A 19,453-nucleotide genomic window follows, 5' to 3' on the forward strand; every position below is an offset into this window, starting at 1 on the left:
AAATATACCTATTTCTCATTGGATGCATTAGTAAAAGAATTTTACACCAAAAGAAAAGTAAAATTCAAGTTTAAAATTCTTTTACGCATTTGTCCAATGAAATTTAAGTACTTTTACACTAACTAAAAGATTCAATCTACCTAAACCGGCTAAACGTAAACAAACTATATTTATGTAAAAAAAAAAACTAAACTTTTCTATTTAAAAACAACTATAATCTTGTATCATAAAATCCTTCAAAGTTAACTTTCCACTTTTAGCTTTCAAACTTTCAAAAATTATAATGCATTCTTAATATATCATAAACCCTAAATCCTTCAAAAATACCGAATTTATTTAATTTAAAAGTAAAAAATTTAGCCAACTTAAAAAAAATTAAAGGACCAAAATCCCATAGTCCAATCTAAATAGATCAACAATTAACTCTAAATCTCTAATATGAATCACAAGAAAAAAAATTAAAATAAGATACGTGCACAAGGAACAAATTTAGAGATGGACGTGTCTTTCCATAAATATTCCTATACATTAGTACTTTATTATACGTAAAATAAAATAAAAATAAACATATACCTGAAAAAAAAAACATGAAATGCATCCAAAATATTATTTATCCATTTAATAAAATTATTATTAGGAGCTATCTATATAATTTTAAAACTGTCTCTTTGCGAGCGATCCCGGTGATCTTTCTCTGTATCTGTTCATCACCAGTTACCACCTCCTCACCCTCTCTCTCTCTCTCTCTCTCTCTCTCTCCGTCGCCGTCGACGATTCAACTTCGAATTCGATGCTCTTCTGCACTTGAAAGGTACTAATCTTTCGTTTTCTTGTTCATTTTCGATGCTACTTGTTACTGTTAGTGTAAATCAGTGATTACCCTTACTTCACTAGTGCTTCAGGAATCCAAACCAGCTCCTTCGAACTTCACAGGTGCTCGAGTTTTCTGTGAAATCGTAGCTGGTTGAATGAAATGGTTTTGTAAGAGTTAAATTGAACCCCCATTGGAGTTGATTTTAATTTCTGAAACATGGCATTTTAATGAGCATTGGGAAAATTACTGTACATGAGTAAGCCCTAGGTGCTCTTTGCAACAAATGATTTTTTTTAATACAGAGCGTTGGTTGATTTTTCGGTTTTTCGGTGTAGTCGAAGCTTGAAAGGGTTAGGGTTTTTAGGGCAACTTGTTGTTGGCATGTTTCAAGTTAATGCATGTTAAGCTTATTGGTTCTTTAGGTTAGAGTATAATTTGTCAAATGTCAAATTTGTTTTCGAGGGAAATGTAGAGCCAGGAGAATGCATGTTGAACACAGTTTTGAAGTCAACAGTGCATATGGTATATTTTTATGCTGTGTGTATAGGTATTAATGTCAAGGTTGTGAGCAGCGCGCCTGACTGCTGTAGGTTGTACCATCGCAGCCTTAAGGCTCTAATCTCCCATCGCGGCCTTATGACTTAAATATTCTGGAGGTCTACTATCATAAACTGTCTGCTTAAAGTTAACGACTATCTTATGCTTACTCATGCAAATTGAACTTCTGATTAGTGACTACTTGTGTAATATATACATGTCACATATTTCTAGTTCATTTTGCTAACTTATGCTTCTTTTCATAAATTTTTTAAGGATGAAGATTGTTAAGGAGAATCCATCTGACAGTGATGTCCAGGCAAATCCATCTCGCAGTGATATCCAGGCAAGGAGTACCGACTTGAATGGAACTTGTATCCATGAGAGTCTTTTATTCCAACATCAACCTTTTCAATGACAGGAATGTGAATAAGTTCCATTTATTTGGTTGAACAGGTGATCGATTTGGTATCAGCAGTGAAGGAATTGCACGGGCTTAACTCTCAAGAGCTTTACAGGTTATTGAGGGATGCTGAAAATTTTACTGTTCACCACCTTACTGGAAAAGGATTGCTGCTGAAGGTTGTTGCTCAGCATGATGATGATACTGTAGTTTTTATCAGGCTATTCTTTCTAATCTTGTTTGTGTACAGATTGATATGGACAAGCTGGCAGGTTCTCTTCCATTGCACCTTACTGCAGCAATAATCTCATCTGATAGAAATGAAGCCTTGTTCAGATACTTATTACGTGGCATTCGCCTGTTGCATTCGCTGTGTGATTTATCTCCCCGACTTCCTAAACTTGATCAGGTTAATAATACATATAAGCTTATTAAAAATTACTTTATTTTGCTTATTGTGATATTTTTGCTTGTTTCCTTGTGTGACAAAGGCATCTTATCTAAATGTTAAATGTTATTGAAATTCCTTAAATGTTTGAACTATATTTGCTATATACTAAATAACGGCTTGCTAACCATCAACGGGCTGTGGAATTAATTTAACGGTATACCTGGTCTTTGGAGATAAATTATCTGTTGTGGTAAAGTGTATAAATTTATTCACAAATAAGATTATATTAGCACTCGATACTCGAATCTGATTTCTGTTTGTGGAATATGATTACAGATTTTTCTAGATGATGTGAAAGTTTTAGAACAACTGATGGATTTCGTTTTCTACATGCTTATTGTTCTCAGTGGCTACAGACAGGTTTTCTTCAGTTCTTATCAATGCAGTTTAATCTTCTGTACTGTTTATCTGTATTGAGATTTGCACTTGTGTTACAGGAAGACCATGCTTTTAGTCCTATGTACCTTCTGCATTCTGCTCTTGTAGCATGCAGCTTATATCTATTAACTGGATTTATCTCAGCACAGTGGCAAGATATTGTTCATGTTTTGCTTGCACATCCGAAGGTAAAGTTGATGTCTACCCTCTGTTTTAGCTGCTAGATTACAGACTAGTATTTGTAGTGTCTGTTAGACATAGCTGGTAAAAAATCATTTTCATAACAAATAAACTATTGAAATCCTTCATATGTAGGGACCTATGCATGTGTAGGACTATGGGGGCACTTGCCCCCACTAAGTTTTTCTAAAACAGTATAGCACTAATATTATTTAGTAGTAAATATATATCATTGCCCCGGCTTTAGAGTTCAGAATCTGCTCTTTAGTAGCACCGAAAAAAAGGAGTTGCGTCCTAGACTATTAATGTTCCCACTTTCACTTGTCTCTTGTTTCCTGTACGCTGCCTTTTTAACTTGAATATGAGCTTGTGACACAGGCGCTTTGAAAAAAAAAAATTAACACTTGTGGAAAAAAAAAGCTTGTTATGTGAAATTATTGTGATTCCAATTCAAGCTATGAGTCTTGGACTTATTATATAGTTAGATTAATTTCAAATATGCTTCTCCCACTCACACACCATCCAAACATCAACATCTAGTTTCACCAAATGATGTCTCCTTTCCTATCTCAAGTAATAAAATTATATCATGTCAATTAGAAAAGTGCATAACATAATATTTATAACCTTGCATAGGTGATTTTTAATTGACATGACATAATTTTATTCGTGAGATAGAAAATGAGATAGTGACTAATGATCTTGATCCCTAAACTCACCCAGTGTATAAGAATTTTACTGTTCTCTCTTTCAACATAAAGGTGTCACCTTTGTCAATAAATACTAATTTCTGAGACTCAGAAATTTAAGGCGTCATTATTTTTTTTCACATTTATTTTCTCTTTTATATATTATTAGCAATGAAGAAAAATTATATAGAAGATAAATAGTTGAATGATTATTTAGTAACTTATAGAGAGAGAGGAGAGAGATATTTTTTGTAGTCTAGAGCAATATTTTCAACTTGAGAACATTCACATCCGGGGGGGGGGGGATATCAAATATTTCTCTCTTTAGGGTAGGCCTAACTCTATCCTAAAAGCTATCTTAGGGGTGAATTGCTCTACCCTTAATAAACACTTATTTGACCATATCTCTAGTCAATGTGAGACTTCTCAACGCATCCCCTCACGCCCAAGCTAGGACATCTGGAACGAGGAATTTGCCAGAATTAACATCTAGGGGTGGCCCATATATGGGTAGTTTCCAATAAACGGATCTGGCATAACTCTCATACCATATTAGAATTCGGGTTATAGGCCTAACTCTACTCCAAAATCTAGTTTAGGCGTGAGAATTGCTCTACTCTTTATAAACACTTATTTGGCCATATGTCTAGTCAATATATGACTTCTCAACAACACAGGTAAATATCAGGGTAAACAAGTAGAATGAAATGAAGGGGAGTCAAGAAGTTGGAATTAGTTAGGGTAGTTAACTAATTAGAGGGGACATCAATTAGATAAATTGGGGAAATAAGAACTTATAGACTCATTATGTGAATTTGATAGCTTGTGTGTGAAAAGGAGAAATTCTCTTGAAGGGGAAACCTTATCATTCTTGATTGTGAAGGAGAATCTATCATTCTTGATTCTTCTATCAATTCTCCTAGTCTGTCATTCTTGACTCTTCTATCAAAATTCCATCTTTTGATCTTTTCTGAGTTCCTATTAGCAAAATATTTAAAATTCTCTTTACTTAACTTCCAAATGTGGGGAACTATAAATTGGTTATTAAAATTACTACTCTCTGTACATCTGTATGTCGGAGATTCTAGCCTAGTCTACAGTTAGCTAGATAGGGATTAGTTGGATAATCTCTTAACCAGGTAACTGCTGAAACTGATCTCTACCATATCAGAATCCCTATATAAACTGATGAGTGCTGTAATCATACCATAATGATTGCTTTACATCAAAGGATCTCTCTTGGCTTTCTCTTAAAGACAATACTTCTCTGCCCTAAAAAAGACATAATACCGATACACGGAGCATTTATTTCAATGCACTTGTTGCATAGATATTGAATTATTTTCCAGTCAGTTAAATTCTTTTATACATATAATCTTGATTTCTTATGAGATTTTATGAAATTCAACGTTATTTTCTGTTAATGCATCTTTACTATGGCTAATTATGAACCTTTCTGTGACAGGTTGACATATTCATGGATGCGGCTTTTGGATCAGTTCGCATTGCTGTTAGGTGTCTTGAGAATACACTGGTAGCTTGCTCTAAAGATTTTTCCACGGAACCAAATCTCCCAGCTGAACAAATAGTTTATTATCTATGCCAGCAGTGTGAGGCTTCTCTGCAGTTTCTTCAGTCATTGTGCCAGCAGAAATTGTTTAAAGAGCGCCTGCTTAAGAATAAGGTTATTCATACTATACTTCTTTGAAAATTTAGGGTAATACATCAGGAGGTGATTATGTCCCTAAATTTGTTTAACGTAAGTAACACAATGGTTTAAATCAAAATAAATCTTACACCATCAAATAACTTTTTATAGGATGACTTTCTCTTAAGTTTACTGTTGGATTAAAAGCTTTTATCATAGACCCATGCAAATTTGCATTAATTCAAAATTATTTTTATTGAAAAATAATAGGTAAATGCTGTTCTATTTTATTCCTCAGCCAAAGGCTGGTATTTATAGAGAGGATACAATTATTACTCCTTGAATTAAGGAGAGAATTACTACTCCTTGAATTAAGGAGAAAATTATTACATATAAAAAAGTCAATAATAGAATCTCTAGAATTGACTGGAAAACAATAAATACTGATATATTTTCCAACACCCCCCCTCAAGTTGGTGCATAGATATCTATCATGCCCAACTTGCCTATCAAATGCTCAAAGGTAGGTCTTGCCAAGCTCTTGGTCAGGATATCCGCAGTTTGCTGACTCGAAGTCACAAAAGGTAGACATATGATTCCAGCATCTAACTTCTCCTTTATGAAATGTCGATCAATCTCAATATGCTTGGTTCTGTCATGTTGAACTGGGTTATGAGCTATGCTAATAGCAGCTTTACTGTCGGAGTATAATTTCAATGGAAGCTCAATTTTCATCTTAAGTTCTTCTAGGACTCTATGAATCCATAATCCTTCACAAATACCTTGAGCCATAGCTCTAAACTCAGCTTCTGCACTACTTCTTGCCACAACTCCTTGTTTCTTGCTCCTCCATGTCACAAGATTACCCCAAACATAGGTACAATATCCAGAGGTTGATCTTCTATCTGTGACTGAGCCTGCCCAATCAGCATCGGTGAAGATAGACACATTTCTTTCACTAGTCTTCTTAAAAAATAAGCCTTTTCCGGGATTTCCCTTCAAATATCTCAGTATCCTATAGACTGCCTCAAGATGTTCCTCAAAAGGAGAATGCATGAACTGACTCACTGCACTAACTGAGAAAGCAATATCAGGTCGAGTGTGTGACAAATAAATCAGTTTCCCAACCAATCTTTGGTATCTTCCAGTATCAACGGGAACACTACCTTCTTCCCAAAGTTTAGCATTAGGATCCATAGGGGTATCTGCTGGACGACATCCACTCATTCCTGTTTCTTTCAATAAGTCTAGAATGTATTTCTGCTGTGAAACCACAATACCATTCTTTGATCGAGCAACCTCCATTCCAAGAAAATATCTCATGGGTCCTAAGTCCTTGATTTCAAAGTCTACTGCTAATTTCTCTTTTACTCTTGCCATTTCAACTGTATCATCTCCAGTAAGGACAATATCATCAACATAAACAATCAGGGCAGCAACTTTCCCATCATGGGAGAATTTTGTGAATAAGGTGTGGTCAGCCTGTCCTTGAGTGTACCCTTGTTTCTTCATGGACTGAGTGAATTTTTCAAACCAAGCTCTAGGGGACTGCTTTAATCCATACAAAGACCTATTTAGTTTGCATACATTTGATCCAAATTTGCTTTCAAAGCCAGGAGGAATCTCCATATATACTTCTTCTTCTAGATCACCATTAAGAAACGCATTCTTAACATCCAATTGATGTAGGGGCCAATCCAGGTTGGCAGCAAGAGATAAGAGAATTCGGACAGTGTTCAATTTTGCAACAGGAGCAAATGTCTCTGAGTAGTCTATACCATAGGTCTGAGTAAAGCCCTTCGCCACCAAGCGAGCCTTGTACCTTTCAATTGACCCATCTGAATTATACTTCACAGTAAACACCCATTTGCATCCAACTGTCTTCTTGCCATCTGGTAGTGTCATAACACTCCAAGTTTTGTTCTTTTCAAGAGCTGTCATCTCCTCAAGTACAGCTTCCCTCCACTTTGGAATTTCTAGAGCAACCTGGACATTTTTTGGAATTTCTACACTAGACAATTTTGAGGTGAAGGCAGACAGAGATGAAGACAAATTTGAATATGATATAAAATTGGAAATAGGGTGTTTAGTGCAAGATCTAACAGGTTTTCTAATGGCAACAGGATCATCTATATCAGGATACAAAATACGACTCTCAGAAACAGAGATAGACTTACCTTTCATTTTCTTAGGAGGTTGATCATTCCCCGGTTCAGATTCCTGACAGTGTTGAGATGTGGACTCATTCCTTTCTTTGTGGTGCTTTTTCACATAAACCTTCCCTTTCCAAGTCCTGTTTCCTACTTCAAATCTGTTCTCTTTAAGTGACTCATTATTTTGTGGCATTTTAATTAGATCATCATCATCCCTATTGTCAAGATTCTCATTGGTTTCTTCATGAGAAAATGTAGGCTCTGATTCCTCAAGTTCCTTACTCATAACAGGAGTAGGATCAGATAGAGTATCTTGGCCATTTTCTGTTGGTGCAGAACTATAAGTCTTAGAGCTTTGTGGTACAGGCAAAGATAATTTATTTAAAAAACTCATGTCCTCAATTTGAAACGAGTCTTCCTTTATATCCCCCCCTTGAAGATGAGTGTCATTAAAAAAAGGTTTATTTTCAAAAAACGTAACGTCCATAGTGACAAACATTTTCTTGTTTTTTGGATCAAAACATTTATACCCCTTTTGGGTTGGGGAGTATCCAACAAAAACACATTTTATAGCACGTGGTTCAAGTTTTCCAACATTTTTATGTTCATGAACAAAGGCTATGCAACCAAAGATTTTTAATGTCAAATCAGTTGAAACACGAGTACTAGGAAAACATTCTTTGAAAGTATTAATTGGAGTTTGGAAATTGAGAACTTTGGAGGGCATTCTATTAATTAAATATGCCGCTGTTAAAACAGCTTCGCCCCACAAATAGTTTGGTACTTTACTTGAGAAAAGTAATGCTCTAGCAACCTCCAATAAATGTCTATTTTTTCTTTCAGCAACTCCATTTTGTTGAGGAGTATTAGGACATGAACTTTGATGTACAATCCCATTTTTTAGGAAAAAATCATCCAAAATAGTGTTAAAATATTCTTTGCCATTATCACTTCTAAAGACTTGAATATTTGTTTGATATTGGTTCTGCACCATTGTACAAAAATCCTTTACAGCCCGACAAACATCTGATTTCCCCTTTAACAAGTACACCCAACATACTCTTGAATGGTCATCTATAAATGTGATGAACCATTTTTTAAGAGAAAGTGTACTTGTACGGTTAGGGCCCCAAACATCACTGTGAACAATAGAAAAAGGTTTTGATGGTTTATATGGCTGTATTGGAAATTGGGAACGATGATGCTTTGCAAACTCACATGCTTCACATTTAAGCAAAGAAAGGTTCTTATTATAAAATAACTTAGGAAACAAGTGTTTTAAGTAATGAAAACTAGGATGACCTAATCGTAAATGCCATAACATAACGTTGTCATCATTATTATTCAAAACAAAAAAGGATTCAAAGCAGGAACTTATTGTTTTTGGAGGTAGTTGTGATGCAGATCCAATGTCAAGGTAGTAGAGTCCTCCACTCTCCTTAGCACTGCCAATCATCTTCCCCGAGTTCAAATCCTGAAAGACACAGTGAGAACGGAAAAAATTGGTTTGACAATTTATATCTCGGGTTAATTTACTAACAGACATTAAATTACAGGATAAGTTTGGAACATGAAGGACATCGTTAAGAGTTAACACTGGAGACAACACAACTGACCCTTTACCTGCAATGGCTGAAAAAGAGCCATCTGCAATTTTTATTTTTTGATTACCTGCACATGGACTATATGAAGAAAACAAGGTGGATTCACTTGTCATGTGATCCGAGGCACCTGAATCTAATATCCAAGTATGACTGGGACTGACACTAAGACATGCAGAATTACCTTTTGTTGCTATAGAGCAAGAAGGGGTTGAAGACTCGAGGAGTTTGAGCAGTTTGTCTAGTTGTTCCGTAGTGAGCGGAAGCTGAGTCGAAGAGGATTGCTGCCCTTGATCAGAATTACTTGCTTGAAATGCACGACGACCTTTCTTCTTCCAGCTAGGAGGTTTTCCTATGAGCTTCCAACAATTTTCACGTGTGTGCCATTCGCGCTTGCAGTGATCGCACCAAGGAACTTTTTCTGACCTTTTTCCCTCGCCGAGGTTCCTAGTAGCCAGAGCAGAGCCTTCAGATTCAGAACTTCGTGGTGTCTTGCCCATCATAATTCCTTGTCGTGCCTCCTCCCTTCTGATTTCTGCAAAAGTTTCACGAAGAGTTGGCAATGGTATTTTTCCTAAAACTCGACCCCTTACCTCATCAAGGTCTGTATTTAGCCCAGCAAGAAACATGAAGACACGATCATTTTCTTGCCTCTTGAGAAACAGAACACTATCTTCTGTACACCTCCAATTGTCATCATAACAGAGATCTAATTCTTGCCACAGGGTCAACAACTCATTGTAATAAGCAGTTACACTCCTGTCACCTTGTTTAGCCTGCCATAACTTTGATTTTAAACCAAAAATTTGGGAGGAGTTTTGAATATCAGAGTATGTTTCCTTAACAGCTTCCCACACATCCTTTGCAGAAGGCAAAAACATGTAAGGCTTACCTATTCCAGTTTCCATAGAGCTTACCAACCAAGCAATAATCAAGGAGTTTTCAGATTTCCATTGTTTGTAACGAGGGTCTCCGCTTGTTGGTTCAGCTACTGCTCCTGTTAAAAAACCAAGCTTCCCTTTGCTATCCAATACCAAGCGAACGGTTTGGGCCCATTCATTATAGTTCTTCCCATTCATCTTAGGAATATTGACCTTGAGGGAGTATGAGGAACCCTCTTGGTCATTGCAACCTATATTGACATTACTGTCACCATAAACACTGTTGTTTCTGTTTTCATTGTTGCCGTCATTACCGCCACTGTTTGTGACGAACTTTGGTGTGCCATCTCCACGACCACCACCATTACCGCGGCCACCGCCGTCTCCTTTGCCACCGCCATCACCGCTGTTGACGCCCGAGTCAAGTGATTGTTCGCCGTGGTTGGCTGTGGATCCGGTGTAGGCCTCTGCTATGGAGGGCCACCTATTGCGACCTGCCATAGGAGGCTAAATGGGTATGTGAAACGGGTCGGGGAAGGAAATAGGTTGATCAGACTAGCTGTGGAAAGCTCTACAGTAGAAGTCCCAACCTAGGGCTCTTGATACCATATTGAAAAATAATAGGTAAATGCTGTTCTATTTTATTCCTCAGCCAAAGGCTGGTATTTATAGAGAGGATACAATTATTACTCCTTGAATTAAGGAGAGAATTACTACTCCTTGAATTAAGGAGAAAATTATTACATATAAAAAAGTCAATAATAGAATCTCTAGAATTGACTGGAAAACAATAAATACTGATATATTTTCCAACAATTTTACATTCCATTAGATGTATCTGGGGACTGCTGTAAAATATACTTCCAAAATGTAAGAAAATTTGAACTATCTAATTTCTTTTTTTTCTTTTGATAAAAAGTATGACATGTAGGATCCACATGATAGATAAAAGTTACCTTCTATAAAAAGTTATTGAAAGTTGTCAAGTCCTACGCTAGTGTCTTTTGATCCCTAGTAGTGTATAGCGCCTTTATACTGTAATAGTGAATTCGTGCATGTATAATACCCCTGTCCTAGGTATAGAACCGGTACTGTACATGTTCTGAAAATCTATGTATAGGAACTCTTGTTGGATCTTTTGTTTTCCTCTCTCTCAATAATATATCAAAATTAAACTTCCCCAAAATAAATCATGTCAAGTTCTTCCTGTCGTAAAAGTGATGTACATCTGTCTCAAGAAAGGAAGTTATCATATGCTTATATGTGAGCATTCCTTCAAGATATCGCTTTTTCTTTCACCCTTAATGGTAAAACCACCAGGAATGGAGCAGCATCTTTGGATTCTTTCATTCTTAAAAATGTACATGTGCTTGGCACATGCTTACTGTTGAGTGTTTTCTTTTGGGGTTGATTTATACAGGAGAGCTCTTTTCTAATCTTTTGTAACTTCTGTATTTTCTGTTGGTTGTTGGTTTTCCTATTAGGCGTTTGAGGATTCCTTGTCCTCTGTCCTTTTGTGTATTCTTTGTTCTCTAATGATACATTTTTTTTTCATGAAATAAACTATTGTCAGATTGCAGCAGTAACCTTCTCTACCATCTCGACCAAATTATTTACAGTGGATTTTAATGCTCTATTGTTTAATTTTTCTTTTCCTTAACGATCACCCCCCATCCTCTTTTGATAATATTATAATTGGTTTCTAAAGGGGAACTGTGACCTATAGCATAGTTATCAATAGTGCGATAGCGGTGCTATCTGCTGTTGCGTTGCGACTTGCCACGTGCCTGCTACAGGAGCCTCCATCGCGTCACAGTTCATTGTCGAGGCCGTAGCGGCTGCTATTGCGGCGGAATCACAGCCTTTCATGCCCTACAGCGCCGTAACTGCAAATAGGACCAGAAAAAAAAATTCAAAATTTGAGAGTGAAAAAAAGGGGATCGTATGTCTGAAAAGCCCTTGATGAACATAGTCTTGTCTCTACGCACTCACAGTCTCATAGTCAGTATTGGAAGCCTTTGACGAAAACTATGGTTACCTTGTGACCCTTCATTCATAGTTCTGGCCATGCCCTGTTTTTCATGCTCTACAAACATCGTGTTTATACTTCGATATGTGGGAGATCTACAAGCCTATCTTTCATTTTTGTACTCCTAGCACAAAAGCAAGCCTACTTTCTTAATCTTATGCTTGTACGTTCCATAAAATCTTGGCTCTCCATGATTCCAACTCTTCCCATATTGTTTTTTTCCCTGTTTAAAAGCTGACCAATCTACTAACTGAAGTTAATTGTGGTGCACCGGTAAGTGTTGATAGTTAAGGGGAGAGTGGAGGTTCATGGTGCCAAGTATTTCATTTAACAAACTGGCTTCTTGCAATTTAGTCACTATGAAAGATGCTTAATGTCATTCCACTTATTTGGTTGGTTGGTTGAATATTTGAATGAACTACACTTTTATGCATGCGTATATGAACTGCATACATGTTTTAAATTTAATTGCAGGAACTGTGCGGAAATGGCAGCATTCTTTTTCTGGCTCTATCTATATTGAAGTTAAACATTCAGTCATCTTTTCCAACAAGGATTGTGGCTGCAATTTCAAGGCTAAAAGCTAAAATGCTGTCCATTGTAAGTCCAATGGAAAATCTGTTGTAAATGCCTGCTTTAGAATCTAGTCTACTACATGGTTCATGCAAATTAAAGGGTAACTGATAATTGATAAACTGGCTGAACACCAATTGATAAACTGATAATTACTGTTATTGATTCTCACAATTCACAAATAGTGCAACCAATAATTGCTGCCCAGAGTCACCAAGACTTTTCCAATAATTGCTACTATAAACCGACCACTACTGCTACAATAGCAACTATGAATGTTAAGGTTGATCTTATAAAGGGTTGAGCAATCCTCACACCTGAGCTGACTTTTGAGGTTGAGTTATACCTAGCCTGAATTCAAGATGGTAGTTGAAATTTTACTGCAGGCTTGATCTAGTTCTTTAGGACAGAGGAAGAGAGTTAATTTGCTGGAGAGATGGCACCTTGTACAGAAAGCCTTAAAGCAATTATAGTAGTGCAAATCTTATTTATATTCTCTTATTTTTTGTTTTCGAACCCACCAATGCGGGGTAAGGTTGATTTTTGGACAGTGATGGGTGGCCTAATATCATATCTAGGATAGACTTCGATACCTTCTTGAATTTGGGCTAGGTCTGACTCAGCCCCAAAAACTAGTTCATGATGTGAGGAGTGCTTTACTTTGGCCAATTTCTCTAGCCTTAGAAGTCTCCTTTTGGATCTGGTAGGTCGGACCAAAGATGATAGAATAGAACACTAATTGATAAACTGATTATAACTGCCACCATGGCAATTCGCAAACAGTACTACCAATAGTTGCTGTCCCATGGTCAGCAAGACTCCTACAGAGAGCGCTCCCTGTCCAAATTTACAAATGACAACATACTTATCCTTTCTACACCACACTACAACATATATTCCTAATAGGCTGGTTCAGAACTTCTAATAACTGGTATCATAACCTGACCACTACTGCTACCATAGTAGTTATTAACAGAACAAATATTTTCAGACACCATTATCTTTAATACATAACTACCTATAAATACGTAACTACTTAGAACTGCCTCCACTTATCAAAAAAAAAAAAATTAGAACTGCCACCATGACAATTTTTTCCTGTCCTGCACGTTTTCTCCTAGAGTACATATTCCCAATGGATGGATTATTAGAGTTGTAGGCTAATGGATCATTCTTTAGTCCATTTATGTATTGTTTCCCACGAGAAACAGTCTCTCTGTAATTGGGGGTAAGGTTGTGTGTGTTTGACCCTACCCAGATATCATGATTGTGGGAGCTTTGCGTAATAGGAAGCCTGTTTCTTTTTATTTTTTAAATTTATGCTTGTTATTTCTAATACCGCCACTTCTTTCTTTATACAGCTGCTGATTTTGTGTGAAGCCGAAAGCCTTTCTTTTCTTGATGAAGTTGCCAGCTCACAACAAAGTTTAGATTTGGCTAAATCTGTTGCATTGGAGGTTAGTTTTCAGCTTTTATCTTAGGATACAATCAAGGTTTGACATTGATTTATTGAATTTTTTGGACCTGTCCCATCATTTCATCAACTGAGGTTGTATCTATAAAACAACTAAAATACTATGGATTGTTGCGTAGAAGTACAAATACTTTGGGAAATCTTTAAATCATGTTAGAGTATTGTAGCGTACCTATCTCAAATACACTTTCTCTGTTCCAGTGTTTGTAATAAATTGATATTTGTACTATGGCTGTATGTACTATGTAGTGTGCATTTTCCCCTCTAATGAGTTGAAATTACATAGTCTCTGCGGGTCTACTTGCTGGCCTTGCGCATAGCTTTTTTTATGCACTAAACATGTCATTGTTCTTACTATCATTTTTTGTCTTTTAATATTGTTTTCATGATAGGTTTTTGACTTGTTAAAGACTACTTTTGGAAGAAATCCTGGGCATTTCACTACTGCTGACAGAAGTTATCCAATGGGGCATTTACAGCTTAATGCCATGCGTCTAGCTGACATCTTCTCTGATGACTCAAACTTCCGATCTTACATGACAGTTTGTTTCGTAAGTTATCATGAGAGAATATTAGGAGATAACTTGTTTAAGTATTATTGACTTTACCCCAATGCTGACACTGAAATAAGTTTTAATGGTGGTAACATTTTTCTTTTGTTTGTAAAATTGCCCTAAATATGATTCATGAAAAACACGATCAATTATTAAAAGAAATCTACCTCTTGTTTTTCTAATTAATTTATAATTGATGCATTATCTACATTTCCTTTGATTTTTCACGTGTGCATATTGTCTTTGAGAATTTGATTGTGTCCTTTTCATGTGATTCCAGACTAAAGTTCTGACGGCAATAATATCTCTCTCCCATGGAGATTTTTTATCCTGTTGGTGTTCATCTAACCTCCCAGAAATAGAGGAGGATGCAAGTCTTGAATATGATACATTTGCTGCCGTCGGATGGGTTTTGGATAATACTTCATCACAGGATCTACCGAATGCAACAATTTTGGAATTCAATCTAGTACCTAACAGAGTGTCTTCTGTCTCTTATGCACATCATAGGACATCATTTTTTGTCAAGATCATTGCAAATCTTCATTGTTTTGTTCCCAACATATGTGAAGGTTGGTTCTTTGTCAATGCTCTGCAAACGTTTAGGATAACTTTGATTGTTTTACTGCTGTATATGTTTCCTCATATCATTTATCTTTTTTCCTTTTTAAATTTAATTCTCAGAACAAGAGAGGAACCTTTTTGTTCTCAAGGTCCTGGAGTACTTGCAAATGGATCTATCTAATTTGCTGCCTGGGTTTTCTTTTGCTTCTGATGTTCCTAAAGCTGCCACTGTCAGCAAGAACCTACGTAATGATTGTTCTCATACACTTACTTTATCAGCTATATATTGCTACTTTCTTACCAGTAGCTTTCTTTTGTAGGCTCTTTACTAAGTCATGCAGAATCTTTGATTCCGAAATTTTTAAATGAGGAGGATGTACATCTTCTAAGGTCACAAGTTTCTCTCTTAACTCTAGTATTGAGTGTAGCATGACTGATTTTAAACAATTATTTTGTGTTTAATAATGTATCATCGATAAATATATGATGATTCATGCATGGCTGACATGACATTAAGGCATCAGCTTAAGCCACTAGAATCAAATTTAAATATTGTAAAGCTGATTGAGGGAAATGGGCACAGGTTTGATTATAAGTGACATCATCAGATGTTTCGACTAAATTTTCAAGCATGGTCTGCAACATAATTGTTATTTATGAAGTAGGTAGTTCATTCATAAATGCGAAGATGTTCTGAGGACGGATTAGCAAAATTCAAAATTATTTTTGTATTCACAAAATGGAGGGAAATCAATAGAATAGACAATCTCTTCTGGTGGTTCATTCATAAATGCTGTTTGGTCGGAAAAAGGAGAGCTTGTTGCCAGCACCTGCTGGGCCCAGGGAAACTTCTTGTCATTAGTTCATTACATGCAAAGATGTCGCAAAATTCAAAATTATTTTTGTATTCACAAAATGGAGGGAAATCAATAGAATAGACATTCTCTTCTAGTGGTCGTCTATGTACCATCATTTATGCTTTTTTGTAGCTTCATGACACCCACATTATTGCGTGTCAATCTGCTTTTTACTTATTTTCTTTACGTAAAATAACTAATTTGATTAGAAATAAAATATAAAATGATTTATATGTCTTCACTCAATTTGAGATAGTTGGTCTAGAAGTCAATTCTGGCTACCCCCATTCTTCTAATAAAATATTGAATACGAGCACAAATTAGGTGGGTCATGGGCCTATGCGTTGTCTCCGCTTCAAGCCAAAAAGGCTTTTGCGCGAGAGACATATTAGAAATATGATGTAAAACTATTCATGTATCTTCACTCAACAACTTAGCTTTTGAGATGGTTGGTTCATACTAAAGTTGTGAAATTTTAAAGAACTACTTAACTACACTAACAGTAACTTCCTATTTCTTAGAAAAAGAGTTTACATAGATTGGGGGGTAGATAGAGGCCAATACTAACTCAAATTTTGACATTATAATTTAAATATCTGCTTGCCAATTTTACTAAGATGCCTACTGGAATTTATGAAAATTCAACTTTTTGCAAGCCTTAATGAAAATGTGTTCTTGTAAAGTCATTTTTATTATTATATGTTGTTTTTATTTCACTTTCTATTCATATTTGTACTGTCATGTTTGACAAACTTATATTTTAAATTGTTTGCAGGGTGTTTCTTGGTGAATTACAATCACTATTTACTTCTACTGGCATTGGGGGAAATCATGTTCAGGTAAATCTTTGTCTTTTTACCTTTGCTGTTAATATTGTTCGTTTCTGATCTATTTTCTTACTACTTTTTCGCTCTGTTATGCTGGAGAAACTCAGGATAACAAATTTGAAGAGTTATCTTGGGATAAGTTTTCTAAACTCGTCAACAAACATTATCAGGTATGTGCATGGTTTTCTTACACTCAATGTTCTTTCATTGTATGCCTACTTGTTTTTTATGATAGGTATGATTTAAGAGTTATTGTGCCAATGGAATTGTAATTAAAATTATCTTCAGAAATAGGCAATGTCATTAAATGTTAAATAACAGTGTAATCCACTTCTCAAATTGGGTTATTTAGTTACCATTTATCTTTTCAGCTAATTACGGCTTGAACAGTAAAGTTTATTTCCTGTAGGAGGCTCATAGTACAGCGCGATGCTCATCGCTTATACAACAAGAACCTTCTGAACTTAGTAAGAAAGGAGGTAACTTGAAGGAGGGAATGTCTGAGAATTCTTCATTTCCAGGCACAGGCCAGTGTACTACCAGAGCTGAAATCACAAATCTCGGTAATGACCTAAGTAGGCAAGATCAGGTAGAAGATAAAGACATAGCTGGTAAAACTGTGTCAAGAGGAGCAAGAGATTTTGACAAGGATTGTCAAAATGCTGAAACAAGCAGTTCAGATACTAGTTCTGCAAAAGGAAAGAGTGTTATTGATCATATGGATAGCGGGGAGCTCTCAAAATCGGTTGCGCATCCTAAAAAAGTTACAGTTGGAGAAACTCCAGAGGATGAAAAGGTTGAAACTGTACCGAGGAGAAAACGAAAACGAACTATAATGAATGATGAACAGGTGATGTTGATTGAGAGGGCACTCTTGGATGAGCCTGATATGCAGCGAAATGCAGCTTCACTTCAATCATGGGCTGATAAATTAAGTCTCCATGTAAGTGACATGCAGCTGGACTCAAATTAATATTTTATTTACATATTTTCTTCTCTAAGACTTTCATGCTTTATGTTTTTCAGGGTTCTGATGTTACACCTTCTCAGATTAAAAATTGGTGAGGATGCCTCTTTTATTTTTTAATTTTTTTTCCATTTATTTTGTTTTTTCATATGTACATAATAGGATGCTCCCTACTAGCTCATTAAATAACCATGGTCGTCTCATTGTTATCTGATGGATGGAAGAATTCTAGGTCGTATGCATTCTTTTTTTTTTATCCGATGGATTCTTTCTTTGCCAAGTTATATATATCCATATCTTGTTTTTTGTCTGAAGTAATGCTGTTACTAAGTATGCATCTTATTTCTCACGTTTCTTCAAGTTTTTTTAACCTTCAAGAAAAGATAAATGAAGCCTGGCTATGTCAATTTATTTGGAATTATTGCATGTTGATACATTATTACACCATAGCTATGTCAATTTATATTTTATCCTGTTTAATTTGTATCAGGTTGAACAATCGAAAAGCTAGGCTAGCTCGCACAGCTAAGGATGTTCCAGCCGCAGATGTGGCTAAATCAGTGCCAGATAAGCCAAGAGGTCCTAGTCTAGGGCCCTATGCCTCACCTGACAATTATGGCGATGCATCAAATGCAAGACAAGATCTTCTTAGTCTCGCAAAAATAGCTTCTGGCGATAACCCTGAACCTTCACTGGCTGAACTGAAGGCTGAACTAGTTGATGCGCCTCCAGAAATTGTTCGCTGCAATGTGGGTCAGCATGTTGTGCTCACAGATACGCGAGGAAAGGAAATTGGCAGAGGGAAGGTAGTGCAGGTGCAAGGCAAGTGGTATGCTAAGAGCTTGGAGGAATCGGAGACCTATGTTGTGGATGTTATTGAGCTAAAGACTGATAAAGAGACGCGGGTACCCTATCCATCAGAAGCTACTGGCACTTCATTTGCAGAGGCTGCTAGTAAGTTAGGGGTCATGAGAGTGTTATGGAGTCCTCGCAGAATAATCGCACTGCAGTCTTAATGAGATCAATGATGATGCTTCAGTTCAGTGGCTGCTCTGTATCTTGTTAACAAATTTCCTTGCGGTTCTATGTATCTTTGTACATTGTTAATAAGCTGCACACAAGACCTCTTATGTGTGCAAGTGGAAGTAGGACAGTGCTTCCTAATTATTCAACCAATAGAGAGTATATGATAGTTCAATATTTAGGGATAGAAGATCCGAAAAAAATTATGTCAAACTATTAGGAGATATTTAAATATAAATTATGTGTATGTGAACTTTACTTTAGTATAAGAAAGATTATTATGAACTTAATGGGCTAACCCACACCAACTCGTCAAAAAACGGTTGTTCCCATATTTCAGTTTTAGGCGGGTTCGTTCATGGTTGAGTCAAAAGCGTAACATGTTTTCTCACCCGTAACATCTTTTCAAATGTAAGTCCAAATTGAAATAAATTGTATAATCCTTATAATTTTCAGACCTTATACTTATAATAAAGAGTTAAATAATTATGTAATGTCACTGTAAATTTTTGTTTTCATAGACTTCCAACAAGAATTTGTTGTTTTACCAACAAGAAACCATTAAGAAAGGCTGAAAAATATGATTGGTTGTTGTGCATTTTTTTTACATTATTAGTGTGAATAAATTTAATCCGATGATAAAAAGTAAGACTACCTCATATTTAGGTTTATTTTTTCCTACTATTTTTCATCTTTTTTTTTTGAACAACTACTTTTCATCTTGAATGCGTAAGTATAAGAGTAAGTATTTAAAAATTGTGAACAGATAAGTGCTGGATTAAAATATTCACCTGTAAAGATTATCGGCAACGTGGAAGTTACTTATCACAAATATCCATGTCATACACAA

General features: G+C 36.0%; 1 protein-coding gene across 1 annotated transcript; it reads left to right on the forward strand.

The window, feature by feature from the left end:
* The first annotated feature begins 654 nt into the window (after positions 1-654).
* On the forward strand, positions 655-18,888 carry LOC130740496 (nodulin homeobox-like). Its single transcript, XM_057593128.1, has 18 exons — positions 655-811; positions 1,628-1,697; positions 1,808-1,933; positions 2,005-2,163; positions 2,482-2,565; positions 2,643-2,771; positions 4,918-5,136; positions 12,239-12,364; positions 13,699-13,794; positions 14,204-14,362; positions 14,646-14,937; positions 15,050-15,175; positions 15,250-15,319; positions 16,562-16,625; positions 16,721-16,783; positions 17,023-17,556; positions 17,640-17,674; positions 18,071-18,888. The coding sequence occupies exons 2-18, from the start codon at positions 1,629-1,631 to the stop codon at positions 18,594-18,596; spliced, it is 2,877 nt and encodes a 958-aa protein (XP_057449111.1). The 5' UTR covers positions 655-811; position 1,628; the 3' UTR covers positions 18,597-18,888.
* The last annotated feature ends 565 nt before the right edge of the window (positions 18,889-19,453 follow it).

The sequence above is a fragment of the Lotus japonicus genome, chromosome 2 (genome assembly GCF_012489685.1).
Source record: "Lotus japonicus ecotype B-129 chromosome 2, LjGifu_v1.2".
Classification (NCBI taxonomy): Eukaryota; Viridiplantae; Streptophyta; class Magnoliopsida; order Fabales; family Fabaceae; genus Lotus; species Lotus japonicus.

Bases quoted from the DNA above. Each gene is read 5' to 3' on its own strand.
- LOC130740496 (XM_057593128.1), top strand. From the start codon at position 1,629: ATGAAGATTGTTAAGGAGAATCCATCTGACAGTGATGTCCAGGCAAAT. The intron at 2,566-2,642 runs GTTTTCTTCAGT...CTTGTGTTACAG, and splicing joins TTCTCAGTGGCTACAGACAG to GAAGACCATGCTTTTAGTCC. The intron at 15,320-16,561 runs GTCACAAGTTTC...AATTGTTTGCAG, and splicing joins GAGGATGTACATCTTCTAAG to GGTGTTTCTTGGTGAATTAC.